This window comes from Cyclopterus lumpus, chromosome 5, assembly GCF_009769545.1.
Source record: "Cyclopterus lumpus isolate fCycLum1 chromosome 5, fCycLum1.pri, whole genome shotgun sequence".
NCBI lineage: Eukaryota > Metazoa > Chordata > Actinopteri > Perciformes > Cyclopteridae > Cyclopterus > Cyclopterus lumpus.
The window spans coordinates 1,415,363-1,438,489 of NC_046970.1; the positions used below are offsets into that span (position 1 = coordinate 1,415,363).

The 23,127-nt window shown below is 43.6% G+C and overlaps 1 protein-coding gene and 1 long non-coding RNA gene across 2 annotated transcripts; both read right to left on the reverse strand.

Moving 5' to 3' along the window:
- Window positions 1-9,739: 9,739 nt before the first annotated feature.
- Window positions 9,740-11,898, reverse strand: LOC117730736. The gene is made up of 3 exons (XR_004609483.1): window positions 11,807-11,898; window positions 10,730-10,792; window positions 9,740-9,849 (listed from the first exon to the last, which is right to left on the reverse strand). It is a non-coding gene; the product is annotated as an uncharacterized LOC117730736 (long non-coding RNA).
- A 5,665-nt stretch (window positions 11,899-17,563) lies between these two features.
- On the reverse strand, window positions 17,564-19,871 carry LOC117730711 (tripartite motif-containing protein 16-like). The gene has a single exon (XM_034532641.1). It carries the CDS (start codon window positions 19,810-19,812, stop codon window positions 18,067-18,069), a length of 1,746 nt encoding a protein of 581 aa, XP_034388532.1. The 5' UTR covers window positions 19,813-19,871; the 3' UTR covers window positions 17,564-18,066.
- Between the last annotated feature and the right edge of the window lie 3,256 nt (window positions 19,872-23,127).

Below are 23,127 nucleotides of genomic sequence, written 5' to 3' on the forward strand. Positions count from 1 at the left end.
GAGATCATAACAGAAACAATAACAGATCCATACAGTGCTGGGTTGTGACTTATCTCCTTGAATATATAAATAGGCCACAAGCTGAACAAATCTAACGTCTTAATTAAACTGGTTGATTTTACACATTTTATTTTCTTGGTGGCAGGTTCTGTCACGTGAACCAGATCTCGGCCAGAGGAGACGAGAGGTCGGCCTCCCTGCGCCTACGGGGAGTCGGGCTCTGACTGCTGTTGGTGCTGATGCACCAAACAGCAGTTCAGAGTCTCCGGCCTTCTTGGAGTCGGTGGGAGGGGTCCTGGAAAGGGCGCCGCCTCGGACTCCGTGGTTCTCCTGGGTGAAGAGCTGTCAACTGATCACCACCTGGTGGGGAGTTGGATCAGATGGGGGGGGGGCCGGCTAGAAAGACCTGGCTAGCCCAAACGTGTAGTGAAGGTGAACTGGGAACGTCTGGTGGAGGATCCTGGTAAGGTCACGATACATAGATGTAGGTGCAAGGGAACAACATGTGACGTTAATATAAAAGTGGGAAACAATGTGGGAACGTAATGAAATTAATATCATTATTATAATTTGTATAGCTTATTTAAAAATGATCATATAGAATTTACCAACACTTGAGGGGCAAAATAAAGAAATACATAGAAAATAACTACAAGGTACATTTGTATTGTTACTTTGCAACAAACAGAAGCTCAACGAGTATTTATTGTCAGGTACAAACTGTTGGCCTCAATAATCAATGAAACATTTGAGGGTCATTGCAGATATCAAAATGAAATTATGAGATGAAAAGTTCATGTGAAGGTCCAAATGTAAAAAGGGTATCTGCACTGCCGCCACCAGATGGCGTCATTGTCACAGTTAGTTTTCTCTGATGCTCTTCTGTGCAGTGAGCCACCATCACCACTGATATGAACGATAAGGCATATGTTAGTAAATGTATTGTGACATCTGTGTGATGCCTATAAACTACAGATCCATTCCACACATGGGAAACACTGTTTCTCTGCACGTGTGTTCGGTGTGCAGTACAGCTCAGTGGGTCTGAGTGGCAGTGAAGAGTGACGAGTGCAGCGTGCACACGAGATGAAGACGTGCACACGTGGTCTCGTCTGTAAATTATTGCCTTTACATAGTGAGTTTACAACAGGTGACCTTTTGAAGAGAGCCCGTTACCAAGTCGAAGCTCAACAGGTGTCACATACAGACAGCTTTAGCTTTAGTCAAACATACCGAGACAAGAGATGGGAGGTGTTTCGGAAAGAATATATAGAAATGCTGTTAATATATATTGTTAATACAATATATATATATATATATATATATATATATATGTTAAGATAAGTGTATATAAATCTAACTGTATATAAAGGAAGAAAAAAAAAAACCTTTTGATTATTTTTTTTAACATGTTTTAAATCGTCTCTTATATAACTGACAATCCTACGTGACAAGGAGCATGGAAGCCAGAGGTCGCACTGTGCCATACATGTACAACACTGCAGACACACCTGAGCCGTATATCAGGTGAGTCATGACCTCACGTGACCTCGACCAGGATAGTTCTCCCTCTATGGCTCAACCGCCAAGCCACATTCTCACAGGGGGGTATATCATATATATATATATATATATATATATATATATATATATATATATATATATATGTGACAGAGACCTGATGTGGAATCTTTCCACATATATGCAAACTTGTCGCTTTTTGGTGAAATTCGCCAAAAAGCGCCAAGTTTGAGATTAGAGGTAATTGCTCAGCGGTGAAGACGTGTCTTGAATGCGGTTTGACGAGTAGGAGAAGAGCTTCAGAGATTTGGTAGAAGCTGCGCCGTTAATCTGTCATCCGATTATGAAATAAAAGCCGGACAATAATGTTGAGACGCAGACGGCCGGTGGCTCGTTGATTCTAAAACATGTCTTTATTTAAAGTCAGACGTCATGTTATCTACAGTCTGTACAGCACTGGGTGTGGAGGGCACTCAGTTTACAGTCCACTCTTTCTACTGTTATTCACCCACTTTATTTATGTGTTTTGTTTGAGAGGAGACTGGGATTCAACACTGGTTTCTGTGGTGCAGGTTAATAATACACCTTATGGATTGATTTCTCCTGTACCCCGTCAGTATCTCTGTGGGAGCTTTAATGTACTTTATACACAGCCTGCTCCTCTGAGTACTGCAAGAACAGTGTACAGTTACACACTGTCTGTTCACGACTGATCCACTAAATAAATTTAAAAAATAGCTGCAAAATGTCACTATTTATCTTTTTGCTTTCATTTTGTTTATCTGACAAATAAAGTTATTTCTTTTTTTTATTATGCCCTTTCTAAAAGTAAACGCCAGTGAAGCAGTAGACTGTCAAACAGGGTCACCCAGTTGTCTCTACTCTAAAATGTAAAAATAATAATCATGTCCACGTACAGTATAGTTTACAAAAATAATTGCAGCACCAATAAATCATAATCTCTGATTAAAAACAACGTGAAATTAAAAAAATAGGATAGAATAAATATTGTGTATGGACCCAGAGGCATTGTGGTTCTTGGTGTCGTTGATAGACTTCTTGATATGGTTGTTTTTCATTAATCTTTATACCACGTCCGTCCACATAAAGGCTTTCTTCTTCTTTTTCATTTTATGTGACTGAGACGGATCATTATTATTTGTTATTGCAAATAGATACGGAATATTTTCGACATTATTTCATAATAACCTGCAAAGAAAGTGGTGTAAAAGTCCACCATTTTAAATTAAATGAAAAAAAATAATAATACATTGATTATTGTTCTGGATTTTTTGTGTACTTTTAATTTGACGATTTTTAATTTCAACCCGGCCGACGCCCAGAATTTACTCCGTCTCAAAATCAGTCCGACGGCGAGACACTGGTGGACGTGGCATCACAGATCTGAGACCAGCATGGTATTTAAATGAGTTCTGCTCGTCTGCATAACGAGTTATTACCAGACGACGGGTGAACGGGGTCATGGAGGCGCCACCCTCTGTGTCAATGTGGGTCAGATACCGAGAGAGTCACCAGGCGAAGCAATGCTGCACGTTTCACCATGTTTAGATCCAAGAGGACCCAGGTGCATCATGGGCCGAGTCGAGTCCAGAGTCCTCCAAAGTCACATGACTGTAGTTTGACCCCGGTCTGACTCCCAACAGATGGATAAACATGTCTGTGTTTCGTGTCACTGTTCAAGGTGGATAATCACCATTTTTGCATCGGCCAGTATGAATATAATCTTTCACACGGTCATTTTAAATTCATACTGGGGTTTTAAGGATGCGGTCCTCCTGGGGGGGGGGGGGGAGGCGTGTCACCGCACGACAACGCCGTCCCATTGGCCGCCGAGTCTTGTGACCTCCTTGTCCCTCAGAGGCGGCCTTCATCCGGCGCAGTCTGTTTCCACGTGTTGACGTCTCCTCCTCTGCTCTCCCCACTGTGTTCAGGCGTCCTGGGAGGGGGGGGGGGGGGATATAGAATGAAAATGACAAGCATTTCATACCTTTAAGGAAATGGAGGAGGAACCATGATTAAGATTTCCTTTAGCTTTACAAGGTGCGTTGATGAAGTGATGAAATGAATGTATTAATACTAGAAACATACGTCTTGCTTGTTTATGATGTCGATTATGAAGCAACGTTGAAATAAAAACTATCAATCAATAAATATAGTCTGAATGTCACTTTTTAACAATAGTAATGAAAACATAACATTATGGTATTAAATGTGATGCACTGGTGAGGCGAAGGGAAACCAGTGGCTGTGAACGCATGGTGACACCGTGTGTGATGAGGCCTTCATAGTGCTACAGCGTGCATGGAATCTTTTTGATTTCTTTACTTTAAAATCAAGCGTCACAAATGTGAAGAAAGTTTATTAGTTTCCATCATCGGATTCAAAGATAGAGGAGAGAGGAGAGGAGGAGAGAGGAGAGGAGGAGGAGAGGAGAGAGGAGAGAGGAGGAGAGGAGGAGAGAGGAGGAGGAGGAGAGGAGAGGAGGAGGAGAGGAGAGAGGAGAGAGGAGGAGAGGAGGAGAGGAGGAGAGAGGAGGAGAGAGGAGGAGGAGAGGAGAGAGGAGGAGGAGAGGAGAGAGGAGAGAGGAGGAGAGGAGGAGAGAGGAGGAGAGAGGAGGAGAGAGGAGGAGAGAGGAGGAGGAGAGGAGAGAGGAGAGGAGGAGGAGAGGAGGAGAGGAGGAGAGGAGGAGAGGAGAGAAGAGGAGAAGAGAGGAGGAGAGGAGAGAAGAGGAGAAGAGAGGAGGAGAGGAGAAGAGGAGAGGAGAGGAGGAGAGGAGGAGAGGAGAGGAGGAGAGGAGGAGAGGAGGAGAGGAGAGGAGGAGGCGATCCTGTGTTGACAGGGAAAGCTGTAAACACAGTGTATGCATGCAGAAAAAATTAAGAAGCTTCTCCGAGCCATCAAAACCAATTATATCTGTTGGATGCTTTTTATATTGAATTAGTAGTGATGGTTGTATAGAAGACAGTTACTGGAACAGATAAATACCGTCTGCAGTATGGAATTGGGACATAAATTGCTCTGCTTGGTTATATATTTTTATTTTATTTATAATTTAAATTCCTTAAATGTAATATGCCCTGCTATTTTTATTTTATCGTATTGTATATTTGTAAACATGTTTGCTGCTGCTTCCTCATGAATAAAGCAACATCTAATCTAATCTAATACCACACCTGTCCACTAGATGGCGACATTCATTTTCTGTGAGTCCTCGTGAGCCTCCGAACCTGTATAATATAATTATTATAATAATAATGATAATAATAATAATAATGTAATAATATGACGTGCTGTTTTTTAGTCAAATTGCCCCATAGTGTTGTGAATATTCCTATGAAAGTCGATGGACCGTGACACTGTGCCTATACGTTATCTTAAATCATGGATGAGCATGAACAGCTGTGTGTTCATCTCCTCCTCGTCAACACCATCGGCCTGTCGCGGCCTCTTCACGGGTCCCCGTCCGCAGCTTGCGCCCCCTTCCCCCGTGACGCGCTCTCATTTTCCCCTCCAGCAGTTTTCACTTTGGATTGTTAAAACCGGCGAGTTGCCGACAGACAGCAGAGCAGTTCATCTCAACAGCTGCTGTGAGAGCAGCGTTTCCTGTGGAGCCTTCAGGTCTGACCCGAGGTCACGAGCTCGGCTGACCTCACAGAAGTTTACATCCCATTAGTCTTCGAAATATTGATTTTTTAATGAAAAGTGTGCCGTATCGATCTCAAACGGAGCAATGATGGGATGGCTGTTCCAGGGTCAGTATATATGTTCTGTGTCTGAAGGCCATCCACTTTTTGAATAGTTGTACATATTGTTGATAAAATATTACATTTTCATAAAAGATGTGTTTTTAAAAACATATATGTGCACAAAGTATTTCAAACTTATTTTGGGGTACACTGGAGTGTACACTGGAGGGTACACTGGAGGGTACACTGGAGGGTACACTGGGTACACTGGAGGGTACATTGGAGGGTACACTGGAGGGTACACTGGAGTGTACACTGGAGGGTACATTGGAGGGTACACTGGAGTGTACACTGGAGGGTACATTGGAGGGTACACTGGAGTGTACACTGGAGGGTACACTGGAGGGTACACTGGGGGTACACTGGAGTGTACACTGGAGTGTACACTGGAGTGTACATTGGAGGGTACACTGGAGTGTACATTGGAGGGTACACTGGAGGGTACACTGGAGTGTACACTGGAGGGTACATTGGAGGGTACACTGGAGTGTACATTGGAGGGTACACTGGAGGGTACACTGGAGTGTACACTGGAGGGTACATTGGAGGGTACACTGGAGTGTACACTGGAGGGTACACTGGAGGGTACACTGGAGGGTACATTGGAGTGTACATTGGAGGGTACACTGGGTACACTGGGTACATTGGAGTGTACATTGGAGGGTACACTGGGTACACTGGATGGTACACTGGAGTGTACACTGGGCATAGATTTAAAACGGTGCTTGGGGGCGGAGCCGAGTTTCGAACCTCTGACCCCGCGCTCCGAGTGCCACTGACCTATCCGCTGGACCACCAATGAAAACACGCTAACTCGGCCCATATTACCCATCATGCATCAGATTGCGCAACCTGGAGTTCGCCGTTGTCATGGTGACCGCTGTCAACAGCGGAGCTGGATGAATCTTTTGGAGAAAGTGCTCCGCTGACTCTGCAGCAGGTGGTGGAGAAGGTGGTCCGGGTTGTCCAATATGGACAATAGTTTCTTCAGTGTCCTCCTCTCCACCACCTGTTCCAGATGCTCCTGCTTGCCGCCGATGATGGAGCCGGCTTTAAATGTTCAACAAACATTGTAAACATGTCTTTATATTAGAACCAATGTCATAATAGTTCTGATGTAATTAAAAAATCTGACTGTATGACACTTTATATATAATAAATATTGTGTAAATTCTAATTTAATATCTTTTTGATTTCCATTTGACTCAACACATCTGGTGCACAGTGTGATGCAACTAAGAGAAACAAGCCTCCCTTTTCCCAGTTAGACGGACAGTGTCACACAGGTCAGGGCAGGTTGACTAACATTGAAACATCCACATAGAGCCAGAACGTGGTGGACCTGTGCACGTTGATCACGGACGTCAGACTGTTACATTAAAAAAGATAAATTTGATACCGTGTCAAGTTCTGAAACTAATAAAAAAGGCCAAACTAAAGTGAGAACTCATTAAAAGTCAGACGTCCTCTCCGGTTGTTTTCTGCCCTCTCGGACGCTCGTGTCTGCTGCTGCTCCAGGTGTCGATGAAGTCAAAGACACCAATCAGCACCAGCAAGACCATCGATCTGTCAGATAATGAGCCCAGATGGCCTCTTCCCTCAGAGTCCCGAGGAATAACATGTCAATACACTGCATTTAAAACAAGTTGTTAATGCAAATGTGCATCAGGGAAGAAATTGATGGTCGTCACAACTAATCCTGAGGACAATATTCGCTATTTTAAGGCTCAAACTTCATCGTCTCGTAAATAAATAGACTGATGTGCTTTTCCCACGAGACGTCTTTATTTGTATCCATTTGTTACATCTTTAATGAAAGCTTTGCTGCGATGACATTTAGTTTTAAAAAGCTGATGATGGAGACTCGCGATGCTTTTGGAGGCTAAGCGCTGAGATGTTGAACCAGGTGGCTGAACTAAATATTCACAGGCGTACGCCTCCATCAGAACCCCTTCCTTAAAGCGTCAAGCTGGGTAACGTTTCAATTATTAAAACTAAAAATGAATGAATAGTTTTACACCAGAATGAGGTTGCTGGGTTCATGATGCTCTGCAGCTTCATTAGTACATCGAGCTAGAGCCACATGCAGCATCAGCACCACAACAAGCATTTGGCTGGCAGCAACGAGGCAGCTGCATCCTTCCTGAGCATCTTTGAGTGTGATCCACTTAAATGATGAGTCTCTGTCGGAGGCTGCAGAGCCGTGTGCAGAGCTTTGACACTGTGGCGTCCGGTGCAGAGACGAAAGGGGCAAGACGGTGGCACCAGCAGGACTCAGACCTGGACCATCGTGGTCCAGATTCACTTTCACACACTTTAAAGCTGCACAGTTTAATGTCAATATTCATGTATAGCATCCTAAAGGGAACACGCCTCCAACACATTTCATTTCAATGGATAGATGAAAGGTCAGGAGGTGACCTCCTGACCTTTCATCTATCCACCTCGAGACATTGATGGTCACCATTGAGGTCACCGACTGACCGACTGACCGACTGACCGACTGACCGACTGACCGACTGACGACCTTTTGGCCTCTTCTCTTAATTCGGGTTCCTTCAGTAAAAAAAGCATCATAGATAAACAGCTAAACAATGTTATGATGCTACCATAACATTTTGGAAAAATATGGAAGCAAAGCGTTCCCGTCTGTTTGTGAAGTTGCTCAGTGCAGCTTGCAGTTCATAGTCCTTGTTCTATGCAGCTGCTGCACATGACCCCCCCCCCCCCCCCACTGCAACGAGCACCTCCACTCTGTCCCATCCATCATGAGCACCCCCGTCATTATTAAACATTTAGCAGCGTGGGGAAGTTGAGAGGGCGTGGCAGCAGTGGAGCACACAGGTGACTGAAGGTCTTATCTGAACCCTCCAGCCGTGCCCCCGGTTTCCCATCACCGCCTCCGGAAACAGGACTTTAGTTCACATGGAGGGGGGGGGGGGGGGGAGGAGAGAGGAGAGGAGAGGAGGAGAGAGGAGGAGGGGAGGAGAGAGGAGAGGAGGAGAGAGGAGAGGAGGGGAGAGGAGAGAGGAGAGGAGGAGAGGAGAGGAGGAGGCGATCCTGTGTTGACAGGGAAAGCTGTAAACACAGTGTATGCATGCAGAAAAAATTAAGAAGCTTCTCCGAGCCATCAAAACCAATTATATCTGTTGGATGCTTTTTATATTGAATTAGTAGTGATGGTTGTATAGAAGACAGTTACTGGAACAGATATAAAAGGGTTAGAGACAAAGTCAAATGTGTGAGTTTTACTGTGATGTGTCATTTCATTCTCTTTATGTGCAAAAGTTAGTGGTGGATTGTAAGATTTAAAATGCACAAGATGTAATTACTTTGTTGTAGCGGCTGTTGTATTGCTTGTTACATCAATTCAATTCATTCATCCGTTCAGTTCATAAAGCGGATCATTTGGCCCGGATCCAAAAGCGGATCCATTACGCAAAACTGCAAATAGTTTGTATAAAATCCGTGAGAATCAGAATCAGAAACGTTCTATTAGCCAAGTAGGTTTACACCTACAAGGAACTTAGCGTGGTGGGTGGTGCAACATAGGACGTCAGACACAACAAACAACAAATAAACAATCAACAAAGTGCAGTCGAGACAAAGAATTAAATGTACAGTGTATGATAAAGTGCAATTGTAAAGTGTATGTAATGTTACAGTTTTAGTAAAAGTGACATGTGTATTATTTAAGTGTGCTGGTATGTGCAGAGGAGTGACCGGTGGAAAATAGTCCGAGGGATGAAAGAGTCCCGGGTAGTAAATAAATAGTCCAGGGGTGGTAAATAGACCCGGGGATGGAAGAGTCAGTCCGTGGGGGGTCCGGGCTCCGTTGATGAGGCTGACTGCTGACGGGAAGAAGCTGTTTGAGTGGCGTGCGTCTAGGACTTGGTGGACTAGCCTCCTGCCAGATGGAAGGGACTCCAACAGCTCGTGTCCAGGGTGAGAGCGGTCGGCTGCAATCTTTCTTGCCCGCTTCAGGGACCTTGAGGCGAACGGGTCCAAGAGGGACGGCAGATTGCAGCCAATCACCCTCTCTGCAGAGCGAATGGTGCGCTGCAGTCGGGCCTTGTCCTTGGCAGTGGCTGCAGCGTACTAGACGGTGATGGAGGAGCAGAGGATGGACTCAATGATGGCCGTGTAAAAGTGTGCCATCATTGTCTTTGGCAGGTTGAATTTCTTCAGCTGCCTCAGGCGGTACATCCTCTGCTGCGCCTTTCTGGTGATGGAGCTGATGTTCAGCTCCCACTTGAGGTCCTGGGATATGGTGGAGCCCAGGAAGCGGAAGGACTCCACCAAGTTGACGGGGGAGTCACACAGGGTGAGGGGGGCAGGTGGGGCTGCGTTCTTCCTGAAGTCCACAACCATCTCCACTGTCTTTAGGGCGTTGAGCACCAGGTTGTTCTGGCTGCACCAGGTCACCAGATGGTCAGTCTCCCACCTGTAGGCGGACTCATCCCCACCAGAGATGAGACCAATGAGGGTGGTGCCATCCGCGAACTTCAGGAGCTTGACGGACTGGTGACTGGAGGTGAGCATTTATATCCAACAGTGGACTCTGCAAGTAACAATAAAATCCTATTAAAAAGATAAACATTCCTCTCAGCAGCTCCCTGGGTTCTAATCCCAACTCTGCGTCCTGACTATGAAAAAAATAATTCTTTAAAAAAGGTCATTACGGCCTTAAATATGGAAAACCTGCATTTTATTAGAAGAAACCCAAATCCTTTTTCCCTATTTCTCGTACGCGGCTCAACTAAGTCGATCAAATGTCCTATTAGCCAGCTAAGATTAACAAGATGATTGACATCAGGCTCTCCCGGTTTCTCAAAGGCTGATCCGCGGTCAAACCATGTCGTTAATTTGAACCAGGTAGGTCACATACAATTTTTGTTTCAGTCGCTCAAAAACCTCTGATTTCCGAGTGTTGTTGTTGTTGTTGTTTTCCTTCCGATTACAGAATCCTAACGCTGCTAGGCGATCACCATATGATGGAAAATACATCTTTAATTCGCTATCTGTCATCAGCTGAATGTGCTGGCATCAATGTAAACATTGTTTAAAAAAAGAGCAATCCTGATTAGATAACCTAATCATTTTTGTTCAATTATTTACAAACAGTAAAAAGTGTCTTTGAAAAGTACAGTTGATTGACTCAAATACAGGAATAAATAAATGCTTAAATAAATACAGGAATAATCAAATGCTTAAATAAAAAAGGTATGAATAAATAAATACAGGAATGAATAAATATAAGTTGATACCTTAAAAAGGACATCATTAAATAAATCTATTTCTACATTTCTTCATTTATTTATGCCTGTATTTATGTGTCATTGTATGCAAATGAGCTGGGGCTGTCTGTATTTATTTATTCATACTTTTATTTATTCATGCATTTATTTATTTATACTTAAGTCATTGTCTGTCCTCCATACCAGGTCTCTATTGTTTCCTCAGGAACATTTCTCTGTCTCCAGAAGTCACTTAGAGTCTCTGTCCTGTGAGCATGTAAAGGAAAGTTATTGGAGGATATCATCATATACACACAACAAGAGTCTTGGGCTACAGGTGAGCTATTTTGCAAGTGAAGTGGCAACTTTGCATTTGTACAGTTTCTTTTTCACACATGTGGTACCACTACTGTGTTCTCCAATATGGATATGAATTTGAAAGGCATTGAATGATACAGGTTGTTCAATGTAAATGTAGCTTATATAAGAGTCTCAACATAGTTTTACTATCTTAATGTTGGTGCATGCCAACATTGGAACATGTAATTAAACAGTGCAGTATGACCTACTGACGTACTATGTGTAGTGTGAGTGTAGATGTGTCAATGTTGACATCAGAAAGTCTAGATAGAAACGTCGTCATATACTACCGGACACTCATTTAAAATGTCAATACAATAACAAATCATCCAAACTAGCTTAACCAGCGCGGCCAGAAGGCTCCTCTCGGCCGGTCGCAGGAGGAGAGACCCACTTTCTACCGGCAGGAGCTCGACAAGACGGTACCAGAACCTGTCCCCGGTGGGCTCCGGGGCGTACTCGGGACCGAGAGCCCACGACCGGCTCCCTCCACCGGCCCGCCAGAGGGAGCTCCCCGCGGGCTGCTTGTCAACCTGTGAAGGGGAGCCGTGGGGGGAGAGGGGGGGCAGGCTAACTGATGTAGCTAACGTGTGAGCTTCGATGGTGCATCGAACCCACTGAGAACTGCCTCCAACACAGCAAATGAACTACTCGTGTTACCGTTATCATGAAGGGAGGCAGAGGAAGAGCTCTACATGTGACACGCTGAGCAGAGAGCGAGCAGGAGGGGGCCAGAAGGAAGCTATCGCTATCCGCTAAGCTAGCACGGTGGCTAACGTTAGCGGAACTAAACAACGTGAAAATAAGACTGTTGGATTTGTAGCGATACGTCGCTAAAAGAAGGAGAGATCCGAGTGTTTAAATGTGTAAGATGTACAGCAGGTAATCAGCCCTTTGTACTAAAGAATATCACACAATTACCGTATCAGCTCCGGCTAAACCAAGCGATCAGAAAACAGACACGCAAGAGATGGGAGATGTTTCGGAAAGAATATATAGAAATAAAAAATAAAATAACTTTTTTTTTTTCTTTAAATTTAATGTAACTTTTTTTTTTTTGTTGATAAATGAACATTTTCTTTTTTAAACTGCCAGTTACACCGTGCACTGGTATCGCTGGTAATCCTACGTGCCAAACGCCAGTTGAAGCCAGAGGTCGCACTCTCATTATGCAATGTATACACTGCACACACAAGTGTCCCTGTTGGAGGTACCGGGGAGTCATGAAGTCCCGTGACCGCAATCCAGGGATAGTTCTCCCAATTTGGCTCAACTGACGCCGACACGGTTCTCTCGGGGGGCATAGTATCGTTGAGAACCGTCCGAAATTTGTGGTCCGTTTGCGGATCCAAGTGGGAGGAAATGAGTAAACCCACCAAGCGCGGGGAGTCGCTTTGTGCGAACCACCGCCACACCCGGGTTTCGAACCCGCATCTTATCTGGTGTGGAAGGCGAGAGCGTAAGCCAACATATACAGATTCGTGGGGAGCTTTGTCTTTTAGAATTTAAAGATTGCGCAATATTTGTCCAATTTCAAGATTGCGCAATAATTTTTAACCAAAATTTGCATTTTTCAAAATTATAACAATTATAAACATTATAAATGTGACAAGATTAGGAGGGGTTTCCCCCCTCCCTCCAGAATTAGACATGTGACAAATGTGGAATCTTTTCACATGCATGCAAACTAGGATAATACTAATATTAATGCTATTTGTTAAGTGTTCAAAAATCGGTCCAGGAACAAGCTGGTGAAAAAGGGAACCATACAGATGTTTTATTTAGTACTATTATAGATAAATATACCAGTATTGTATTTGTGGTATCATACCTTGAAGTTGGTTCATGAATGACTTTAACCATATTGTATATAATGAAAATGTATATTTGTATGTACGACGAGAGAGTACATTTAACCATTTAATTACATGTATGTGCACACACACATGGCCAATAAAGCTGATTCTCACACAAGTGTTTTTATTGTCCAGGTGGGAGAGGGCGGAGTGAAGCGCTGTGGAGATGGCGTCTTCTGTACACCTGTTCTGGCGGTAGGTGAATTGGAGGGGGTCCAGTGTGGGTGGTAAGCAGGTTTTCAGATGAGCCAAGACCAGCCTCTCATACACTTCATGATGATGGGTGTAAGTGCAGCGGGGCGAAAGTCGCTAAGGCTCGCTGCAGTGGCGTGTTTGGGCACTGGCACGATAGAGGTGGCTTTAAAGCACGTTGGCACAGCTGATATATATATATATATATATATATATATATATATATATTTATATATATATTTATATGTATATGCATGTGCGGGAAAAGGGAGGCTTGTTTCTCTTAGTTGCATCACACTGTGCACCAGATGTGTTGAGTCAAATGGAAATCAAAAAGATATTAAATTAGAATTTACACAATATTTATTATATATAAAGTGTCATACAGTCAGATTTTTAATTACATCAGAACTATTATGATATTGTTTCTAATATAAAGACATGTTTACAAGGTTTGTTGAACATTTAATTAATTTAGCTATATATATAAATATATATATATATATATATATATGTATAATTTAATTGTTCTTAAATATAGATCTATAGAAGTATATTTAGTTGCAAACAACTGGGTCGAAAGAAAAGAGATCATTTCAAAAAGTTCTGCCGAGACATTAGTCTGTTGACAGCGGTCACCATGACGAGGGCAATCTGATGCATGGTGGGTAATATGGGCGGGGAAAGCGTGTTTTCATTGGTGGTCCAGCGGATTGGTCAGTGGCATTCGGAGCGCAGGGTCAGAGGTTCGAAACCCGGCTCCGCCCCCAAGCAGCCGACGTGAGTCACCTCTGTGTCGATAGCTTAGCTTGTTGCTAACCAACGCTAGCTCTCGTTCATTAGCTTAGCAGATAGCCATGCACGCGTCTCTTCTACCAGGCGAGGAGAGAATACTATGGAGAGAAATGAGACGTCCTTTCCTCCCAAGCGTCGCGTGAAGGACGTGTCTGCTTCACACTGACTCCGGATCAGCTGATCAGCTGTCAGTCGGTTTTAACAGCTGGAGAGACGCGATCGATGTAACGGAGTTGTTTCCTGGTATAAAGATCCTTCTTCTGTCTTGGTCAGGTCTTTCTTTGTTTTCGCTGACAGCGCCCCACACTTCAGCATGCTCACGCATTCACATTCACATGATACTGATGTCACTGACTGGCACAATTGTCACAATATGTCTTTTCTTTACCTGCTTATAATAAATAACCTTTTTAATTTGCCATCATCCACTGTGTCCTTTCCCATATTTGACAGAGCCTCAGAGCCGGGTTGTGACAGTTACACACACACAACCCTGAAGATAAGAAATGATCATATATTCATTTAACTGATGTCTGTACGGTGCGTTTTGTGAACAAATGGCAACAATACGTTGATTAGAAAACCTATTTGTAATAGAAACATAAACAGGGAGAAAATAACGTCATTGAGAATGCATTTGAGTTTTGTTAATATATATTATTTGGGGGAACTTCATTAATTAATATCATTGTTATAATGTTCACAACACGCTGCGGTTGTGGAGCGCTCAGACAGTCCGCTGTCGCCCCCTGCCGGTCGCTGCGGAGGCTGCGCAACGTGCTGGGTTCATTTCAGGTGACACTAGCCGTGATAACAGAGAGGGTGAGGTCACTTTGTAGGGTGCAGTTTGCAGAGAACAGGTATGTGTTTAAAGTGTTTGACATGATCCATGTCAGACATGAGTTGAATGTATTTGTCACAACAAATATAACGCCTGCATTTCACTAAAGTATATTCAGAATCTGTCTCTGAATTAGAAATACTTATTATCAAAATATCCTTCCAGTTAGATTAGAAAGCAATAGCGTCTCGTACGTGGCTTATCAAGCTGAGCTTCATTCCAGGAAGAGGAGCGGCGCTGTGAATGTGAACTTTGTTGTTATCTGTTCAATAAATGTTTTTGAACAGTTTGTTATTTGACCCCAAGTTTAAAAAAAGAAGAGAAAAGGATATGATGGTTAGCTAGTTTGGAGACCCCAATAGTGCTCTCCAAGTATTTGTTTGTAGCTTTCCTCTCTTCGGCGTATGAAGACTCATGAAGCCCCAACAGAAGTCCATTTGACTTTGTTCACTTTAATCCAAGGAGACGTGTCCTACTGCCTGAATAGAATCACCAGCACCTGCTGCCTGGAGGGGATCTGATCATGTGAACCCCTATGGAGGCCAAAGTAGTGTACTCAGGCTAAATGTGACCTTTGACCTTTTGTGATGATGGGTCAAATGAATAAAATTACACCAAAAGAGGAAACTAATATTGCATTTCAAGACGATGCCGTCTCTCTCTCACTATAACCCGTCAAAACATTCCCATCTCACACACAAATTGCATTCCAATGTCACTAAACAATCTCTACTACATTTCAGCGACATGTTTTTTCCTCTCAGATTACGGTCACAGTTCAACAGTTTGAAACAGCCCCCTTCCAAAAGCAGGCTTCTGCATACCAGCGTTATGGGATGGGAACCTCCTGTTGATGAGACAGTGCCATGCTGGTGTGTCCAACGTGCTACAGAGCTGGTAATCTGTTGCATTGGTTCCCAACCCAAGTCCAGCCTGACGGCCTGCCTCCCCCGACAGCTCCAGAGGTCACTGTGAGGGGTCACCAGACCGGTAACATGGCAGCCAAGAAGTCCAGAGAACCAGTTCATCTGTGCTGTTGGAACAAAATACTACACTGTGAAAAAGAAACAGTAAAAGTCTTACTGAAGGAAAAGAATGTTGTGTACTTATCGTAAAGTTGTTGTACTATGTTGTTCTATTTTATCTGATGTTTCTGGTTTAATATTACTGCTTCAAAAGAGACTAAAGCCGTCAGACTAATGTAGTAAAAAGTACAACATGTACCTCTTAGATGTAGTACACTAAAAAGTACAACATGTACCTCTTAGATGTAGTACACTAAAAAGTACAACATGTACCTCTTAGATGTAGTACACTAAAACGTACATGTACCCCCACTTTAGTAGTACTCACGTCTCTTACTGTGAACGTAGTACTTTAGTAGTACTCTCGTCTCCTACTGTGAACGTAGTACTTTAGTAGTACTCACGTCTCTTACTGTGAACGTAGTACTTTAGTAGTACTCTCGTCTCCTACTGTGAACGTAGTACTTTAGTAGTACTCACGTCTCCTACTGTGAACGTAGTACTTTAGTAGTACTCTCGTCTCCTACTGTGAACGTAGTACTTTAGTAGTACTCACGTCTCCTACTGTGAACGTAGTACTTTAGTAGTACTCTCGTCTCCCACTGTGAACGTAGTACTTTAGTAGTACTTTTGTAGTACTTTAGTAGTACTCTCGTCCCCCACTGTGAACGTAGTACTTTAGTAGTACTTTAGTAGTACTCTCGTCTCCCACTGTGAACGTAGTACTTTAGTAGTACTTTAGTCTCCCACTGTGAACGTAGTACTTTAGTAGTACTTTAGTAGTACTTTAGTAGTACTCTCGTCTCCCACTGTGAACGTAGTACTTTAGTAGTACTTTAGTAGTACTTTAGTAGTACTCACGTCTCTTACTGTGAACGTAGTACTTTAGTAGTACTCTCGTCTCCCACTGTGAACGTAGTACTTTAGTAGTACTTTAGTAGTACTCATGTCTCTTACTGTGAACGTAGTACTTTAGTAGTACTTTAGTAGTACTTTAGTAGTACTCTCGTCTCCCACTGTGAACGTAGTACTTTAGTAGTACTTTAGTAGTACTTTAGTAGTACTCTCGTCTCCCACTGTGAACGTAGTACTTTAGTAGTACTTTAGTAGTACTTTAGTAGTACGTAGTACTAGACGAATTCCACACACCACGGTCGACCTCTCAGCAGAGGGAGCGACTCCAAAGGGTTCTCCATGTCTGAGCAGGCTCAGATCCAGGAGTGTGAAGAGGTGAAAGCTGCTCAACTTGTAAATGCTTAGCAGTGCTCAGCTATGAAGACGGCACACAACACATTGAAGGGAAGAAGGAGAATCTAATTGAATCTGTTTGCAAGTCTCTCTCTTCAAGACTCATTCACGTGGTCTGTGTTCTCCTGCGTGACCTCAGGCCTTCACCATCACGGACCAGAACAGACTAGAACCATCTGAGGTATGTCCGCCCCTTAGCACCTTGTCCTTTCAATCTTAGTTGTAGCTGCTAGCACATATCTCATAGCTGCACTATTCAATGTTCATTATATTGACGATGTGTAATGTGAAAGAGATCATGTGGAGATACAGAGAATTGTCACACAGCGCTGCAATTCTAGCTTTTTAGCATTTTAGCTCTTTTTTTCCTCGACCCCCAAGTAACCAAACAAGACCAGTGTTTAGTGCTATTTGTGAATGACTCGACCACCAGGACACTGGACGCTGTCTTCAGATGATGGACTTTGGACTTTAAAACATGTTCTTCTGCTCTCAACATGAACTCTGGACTTTGTGGTGTTTCAGGAGGAAAACTGCCTCAGTTATTCTCTCATATTAGTTTCATATTTTATACATTAGCTTCGTATGAAACCCTGAAAATACGACAAGAAGAAAGTACTTTGTTCATTCTTGAGTCAATAAACACTTTATTCATCATGTAAACCTGTTCAATGTGTTGGACCATAATCTCACTTATGTAAAAGAATAATGAAAGATGTGCTTATTGATTATGATACTTTATTTTATAACACAACATAGTGCATCATGTGTATGTTGATTCAGACAACAACAACAACAACATTTAGTCTCTCAATCTAATGAACACAAGAACACTTTGCAGAAAGTTGTAAGAACTAAATATCTAGAATAAAGAATCTCTTCTTTCTCTTTAAGACCCATGCAGAGGAAGAGACATTAACAAATACATCGATAACAACATTCATCAAACATTTAGAGCTCACAGCATTTTACATGTTCCTGCAGATGAATATGAGTTCAGGTAAACAAAGATCATCATGAGCAGTGAGAGCCTCCATAAACACACAGAGGAAGGAGCGCCACCTACAGGAACTCATTTACACAGCAACGAGATGGACAAGCACCGCCCACAAGGTTTGATTGACAGGTGGAGAAAAGTCTGCTCTCAGCGACAATGAAGTAAACAAAATAAGTTTAAGAATTAAAACCCAGACTTTAACCGGCTGTCCCTTAAATCACTTCTGTCTATTTGAGTTTACAGAACTCAGCAGTGTCTCCATAATAATAAAACCTAAGTCCAGCATAGAGAGGCTGAGTGAATGTGGTCTGGACTCTGTGGAGGAGAGTCATGGTTCCAGAGACGCTGTAGAAGGACAGAATACCTGCTCTGTGATCCAGGTACACTCCTAGTCTGGAGGACTCAGGACCAGAGACGGGGGTTTGGACTTTGTTGTACCAAAAGTTATAACTGGTATTGTCACAACGTAAAGCCCAAGATTTGTTATTGGATCCAAACACACATTCATTCCCTGTTCTGATGATGTTCTTGTATGAAACTGCTACTTCAACTCCTCTTCCTCTCCACTCCACCTCCCAGTAACAACGTCCAGTCAGACTCTCTCTACTCAGGACCTGAGGAAACCATCCACTGAACCTGTCTGGGTGACTAGAATAAGACTGATGTTCATTCATAAAAGTTGCTTTTCTGTTCCCATCAGATAATAACAGCTGTGTGTTTGCTGTGTTTGGATCCAGAGTGAGTTCACGTGAACATCTTAAGAATCCATCTCTGGTCGTGGGCTCTGGTGCAGACAGTAAAACATCCACTTCAGTCCCCGTCAGTGAGACGTTTGTCCACTTGTCTCTCAGGACGTCCTGTAGTTCATCTCTGAGTCCTGAAACAGCCGCCGTCACGTCCTCAAAGTACCTCAGAGGACGGATGTTGATGCTGGATGAGTCTGTAGACCCACTGAGTGGTGACAGTGAGGGGTAGTGGTGGAGAAGCTGGTGGAGATCCTCTGTGTGTGAGAGCTTCTGCAGCTCAGCGTCGTTCCTCTTCAGCTCAGTGATCTCCTGCTCCAGCTTCTCCTGAAGCTCTTTGACTCGACTCACTTCAGTTCTCTGCTGGGATCTGACCTGCTGCTTCACATCAGAGCTTCTTTTCTTCATGAGACGGATCAGCTCAGTGAAGATCTTCTCACTGTCCTTCACTGTTTTATCAGCAGAGAGGTTGATGGCCTCCACCTCCTGATGGAGCAGCTTCAGGTCTTTCTCTCTGTCCTGGATTCTCTGCTGGATGTTTAGTCGACTCCCCTCCAGCTCTCTCTGCCTCTCGGTCCTTTCTGCTGCAGCTGAGACGGTGTCGTGGCCTTTATGTTCATCCAGAGAGCAGAGGTAGCAGATACACTGCTGATCAGTACGGCAGAACATCTTCATCACCTCGTCGTGACGAGAGCAGATGTTCTCCTGGAGCTGGTTGGAGGGGTCCACCAGCTGGTGTTTCTTTAATTGAGGTACATCACAATGAGGCTGGAGGTGTTTCTCACAGTAAGAAACCAGACACACCAGACAGGACTTGAAGGCCTTCAGTCTCCTCCCAGTGCAGACATCACAGGCCACATCTTCAGGTCCAGCATAGCAGTGATCAGCAGGAGCAGCTTGGAGTCCAGTCTTCTTCAGCTGCTCCACTACAACTGCCAACATGGTGTTCTTCAGCAGGACAGGCCTCGGTGTGAAGGTCTGCCTACACTGAGGGCAGCTGAGGAGCTTCTTCCCGTCCTCTTCATCCCAGTGGTCTTTAATACAGTTCATGCAGTAGCTGTGTCCACAGGGAATAGTCACCGGATCCTTCAGGAGATCCAGACAGATGGAACAAGAGAAGGTCTCCCGGTCCAGCTGATCTCCTTTGGGCTCCATTTCACCTCTCGGTAACAACGAGTGTCTGAGTTTCACTTCCTCAGAAGAGACTCTGACTTCAGGTCTGAACAACATGTGACGGTTCAGTGAACGGGGCGTGTCAGCTCTACTGCTCCGCCTCCATGTTGGTTACACCAATCTTTAGAGCTGTAGATCTGAAGGGGAGGGGCCAGGAAGGATGTGGACACAGTGCAGCTGTCTGTGATTGACAGCAGGAGGAAGAGGGAGGGGCTTATCAAGCTGAGCTTCATTCCAGGAAGAGGAGCGGCGCTGTGAAAGTGAACTTTGTTCCCTCATTTACAGACAGAGACTCTGTTGAAACCTGCTGCATGTTTGAAATCATTTCAGTTTCTCAACTTCAACATATGTCTTGGCTCCTCAGGCGTTGATGATCGATCCATATTTCTCTACAACTCTTCCTCAAGTTCTGTTTCTCTAATTCTTAAATCAGTTATTCGTTGCAGCTCTGACTCCAGAAGCTCCTGAAGAACCCGACGAGCTGCTTCTGTAATTAACTGGTTGATAAACATTAATACATGTTTCTGTCAAATGGAGAAATTACATATATGTGGTAAGGCAGGCAACGGGCAGCCTGTGATTAGGACCCAGGCCAAGGGGCGGAGCTTCTAAAAAGGGGTGGGAAGCTCACCTGGGCCTTTCTTCCTGTAGTCAGACACACCTGAGAGAGCACACAGTCATAGAGCAGCCATCTTTCATGGGCCTTTTATTGTTGCTGTGAACCGGTAACTTTGATTTGGTTGAAGAGTTCTCCTAAATGACCTACACACGTTGTGACTTTATACTTTATGTTTTTATTGAACTCTACACTGACAGTTTAGCCCCACATGGTTTACTCTCTTGTTTGAGCACTTCTTTTGATTTATGTATTAAATGTATAATTTACTTCAATAAAATATATATTTTCTGGTGGTGTGTGGTATATCACCGGGTCACACACACACACACACATGTTTGTGTTATTGATTCCCCAGACATCTTTGATGATGACATTGACCTGTCAATCAAAGCAGGGCACGTGAGCAGGTGCAGAGCGCTGTGTCAGGGCGGGCCGACTGTGTACTTACTGCTGATGGCTTCCAGACGGGGAGAGAGGCGTACTGAGGAAGCTGGAGGAAGCTTTTGGCCAAAGAGTGCATGAACCAACAATCATCCTGTTTACTCGAGGGGACCTGAAGCAGCAACAAATGAGCCTGCTGACTTCATGCGCTCCTCCCCACCTCATCTCAAGAACATCATTGCAAAGTGTGTCCACATTGTGTCTTCTTTGAGAACAAGGCCTCACGTCCCCCTCAAGTGGAAAGGCTGATGCAGAGCGTTGACGAGATCATAACAGAAACAATAACAGATCCATACAGTGCTGGGTTGTGACTTATCTCCTTGAATATATAAATAGGCCACAAGCTGAACAAATCTAACGTCTTAATTAAACTGGTTGATTTTACACATTTTATTTTCTTGGTGGCAGGTTCTGTCACGTGAACCAGATCTCGGCCAGAGGAGACGAGAGGTCGGCCTCCCTGCGCCTACGGGGAGTCGGGCTCTGACTGCTGTTGGTGCTGATGCACCAAACAGCAGTTCAGAGTCTCCGGCCTTCTTGGAGTCGGTGGGAGGGGTCCTGGAAAGGGCGCCGCCTCGGACTCCGTGGTTCTCCTGGGTGAAGAGCTGTCAACTGATCACCACCTGGTGGGGAGTTGGATCAGATGGGGGGGGGCCGGCTAGAAAGACCTGGCTAGCCCAAACGTGTAGTGAAGGTGAACTGGGAACGTCTGGTGGAGGATCCTGGTAAGGTCACGATACATAGATGTAGGTGCAAGGGAACAACATGTGACGTTAATATAAAAGTGGGAAACAATGTGGGAACGTAATGAAATTAATATCATTATTATAATTTGTATAGCTTATTTAAAAATGATCATATAGAATTTACCAACACTTGAGGGGCAAAATAAAGAAATACATAGAAAATAACTACAAGGTACATTTGTATTGTTACTTTGCAACAAACAGAAGCTCAACGAGTATTTATTGTCAGGTACAAACTGTTGGCCTCAATAATCAATGAAACATTTGAGGGTCATTGCAGATATCAAAATGAAATTATGAGATGAAAAGTTCATGTGAAGGTCCAAATGTAAAAAGGGTATCTGCACTGCCGCCACCAGATGGCGTCATTGTCACAGTTAGTTTTCTCTGATGCTCTTCTGTGCAGTGAGCCACCATCACCACTGATATGAACGATAAGGCATATGTTAGTAAATGTATTGTGACATCTGTGTGATGCCTATAAACTACAGATCCATTCCACACATGGGAAACACTGTTTCTCTGCACGTGTGTTCGGTGTGCAGTACAGCTCAGTGGGTCTGAGTGGCAGTGAAGAGTGACGAGTGCAGCGTGCACACGAGATGAAGACGTGCACACGTGGTCTCGTCTGTAAATTATTGCCTTTACATAGTGAGTTTACAACAGGTGACCTTTTGAAGAGAGCCCGTTACCAAGTCGAAGCTCAACAGGTGTCACATACAGACAGCTTTAGCTTTAGTCAAACATACCGAGACAAGAGATGGGAGGTGTTTCGGAAAGAATATATAGAAATGCTGTTAATATATATTGTTAATACAATATATATATATATATATATATATATATGTTAAAATAAGTGTATATAAATCTAAGTGTATATAAAGGAAGAAAAAAACCCAACTTTTGATTATTTCTTTTTACATGTTTTAAATCGTCTCTTATATAACTGACAATCCTACGTGACAAGGAGCATGGAAGCCAGAGGTCGCACTGTGCCATACATGTACAACACTGCAGACACACCTGAGCCGTATATCAGGTGAGTCATGACCTCACGTGACCTCGACCAGGATAGTTCTCCCTCTATGGCTCAACCGCCAAGCCACATTCTCACAGGGGGGTATATCATATATACATATATATATATATATATATATATATATATATATATATATATATATATATATATATATATATATATATATGTGACAGAGACCTGATGTGGAATCTTTCCACATATATGCAAACTTGTCGCTTTTTGGTGAAATTCGCCAAAAAGCGCCAAGTTTGAGATTAGAGGTAATTGCTCAGCGGTGAAGACGTGTCTTGAATGCGGTTTGACGAGTAGGAGAAGAGCTTCAGAGATTTGGTAGAAGCTGCGCCGTTAATCTGTCATCCGATTATGAAATAAAAGCCGGACAATAATGTTGAGACGCAGACGGCCGGTGGCTCGTTGATTCTAAAACATGTCTTTATTTAAAGTCAGACGTCATGTTATCTACAGTCTGTACAGCACTGGGTGTGGAGGGCACTCAGTTTACAGTCCACTCTTTCTACTGTTATTCA

Bases quoted from the DNA above. Each gene is read 5' to 3' on its own strand.
- LOC117730711 (XM_034532641.1), bottom strand. From the start codon at position 19,812: ATGTTGTTCAGACCTGAAGTCAGAGTCTCTTCTGAGGAAGTGAAACTC.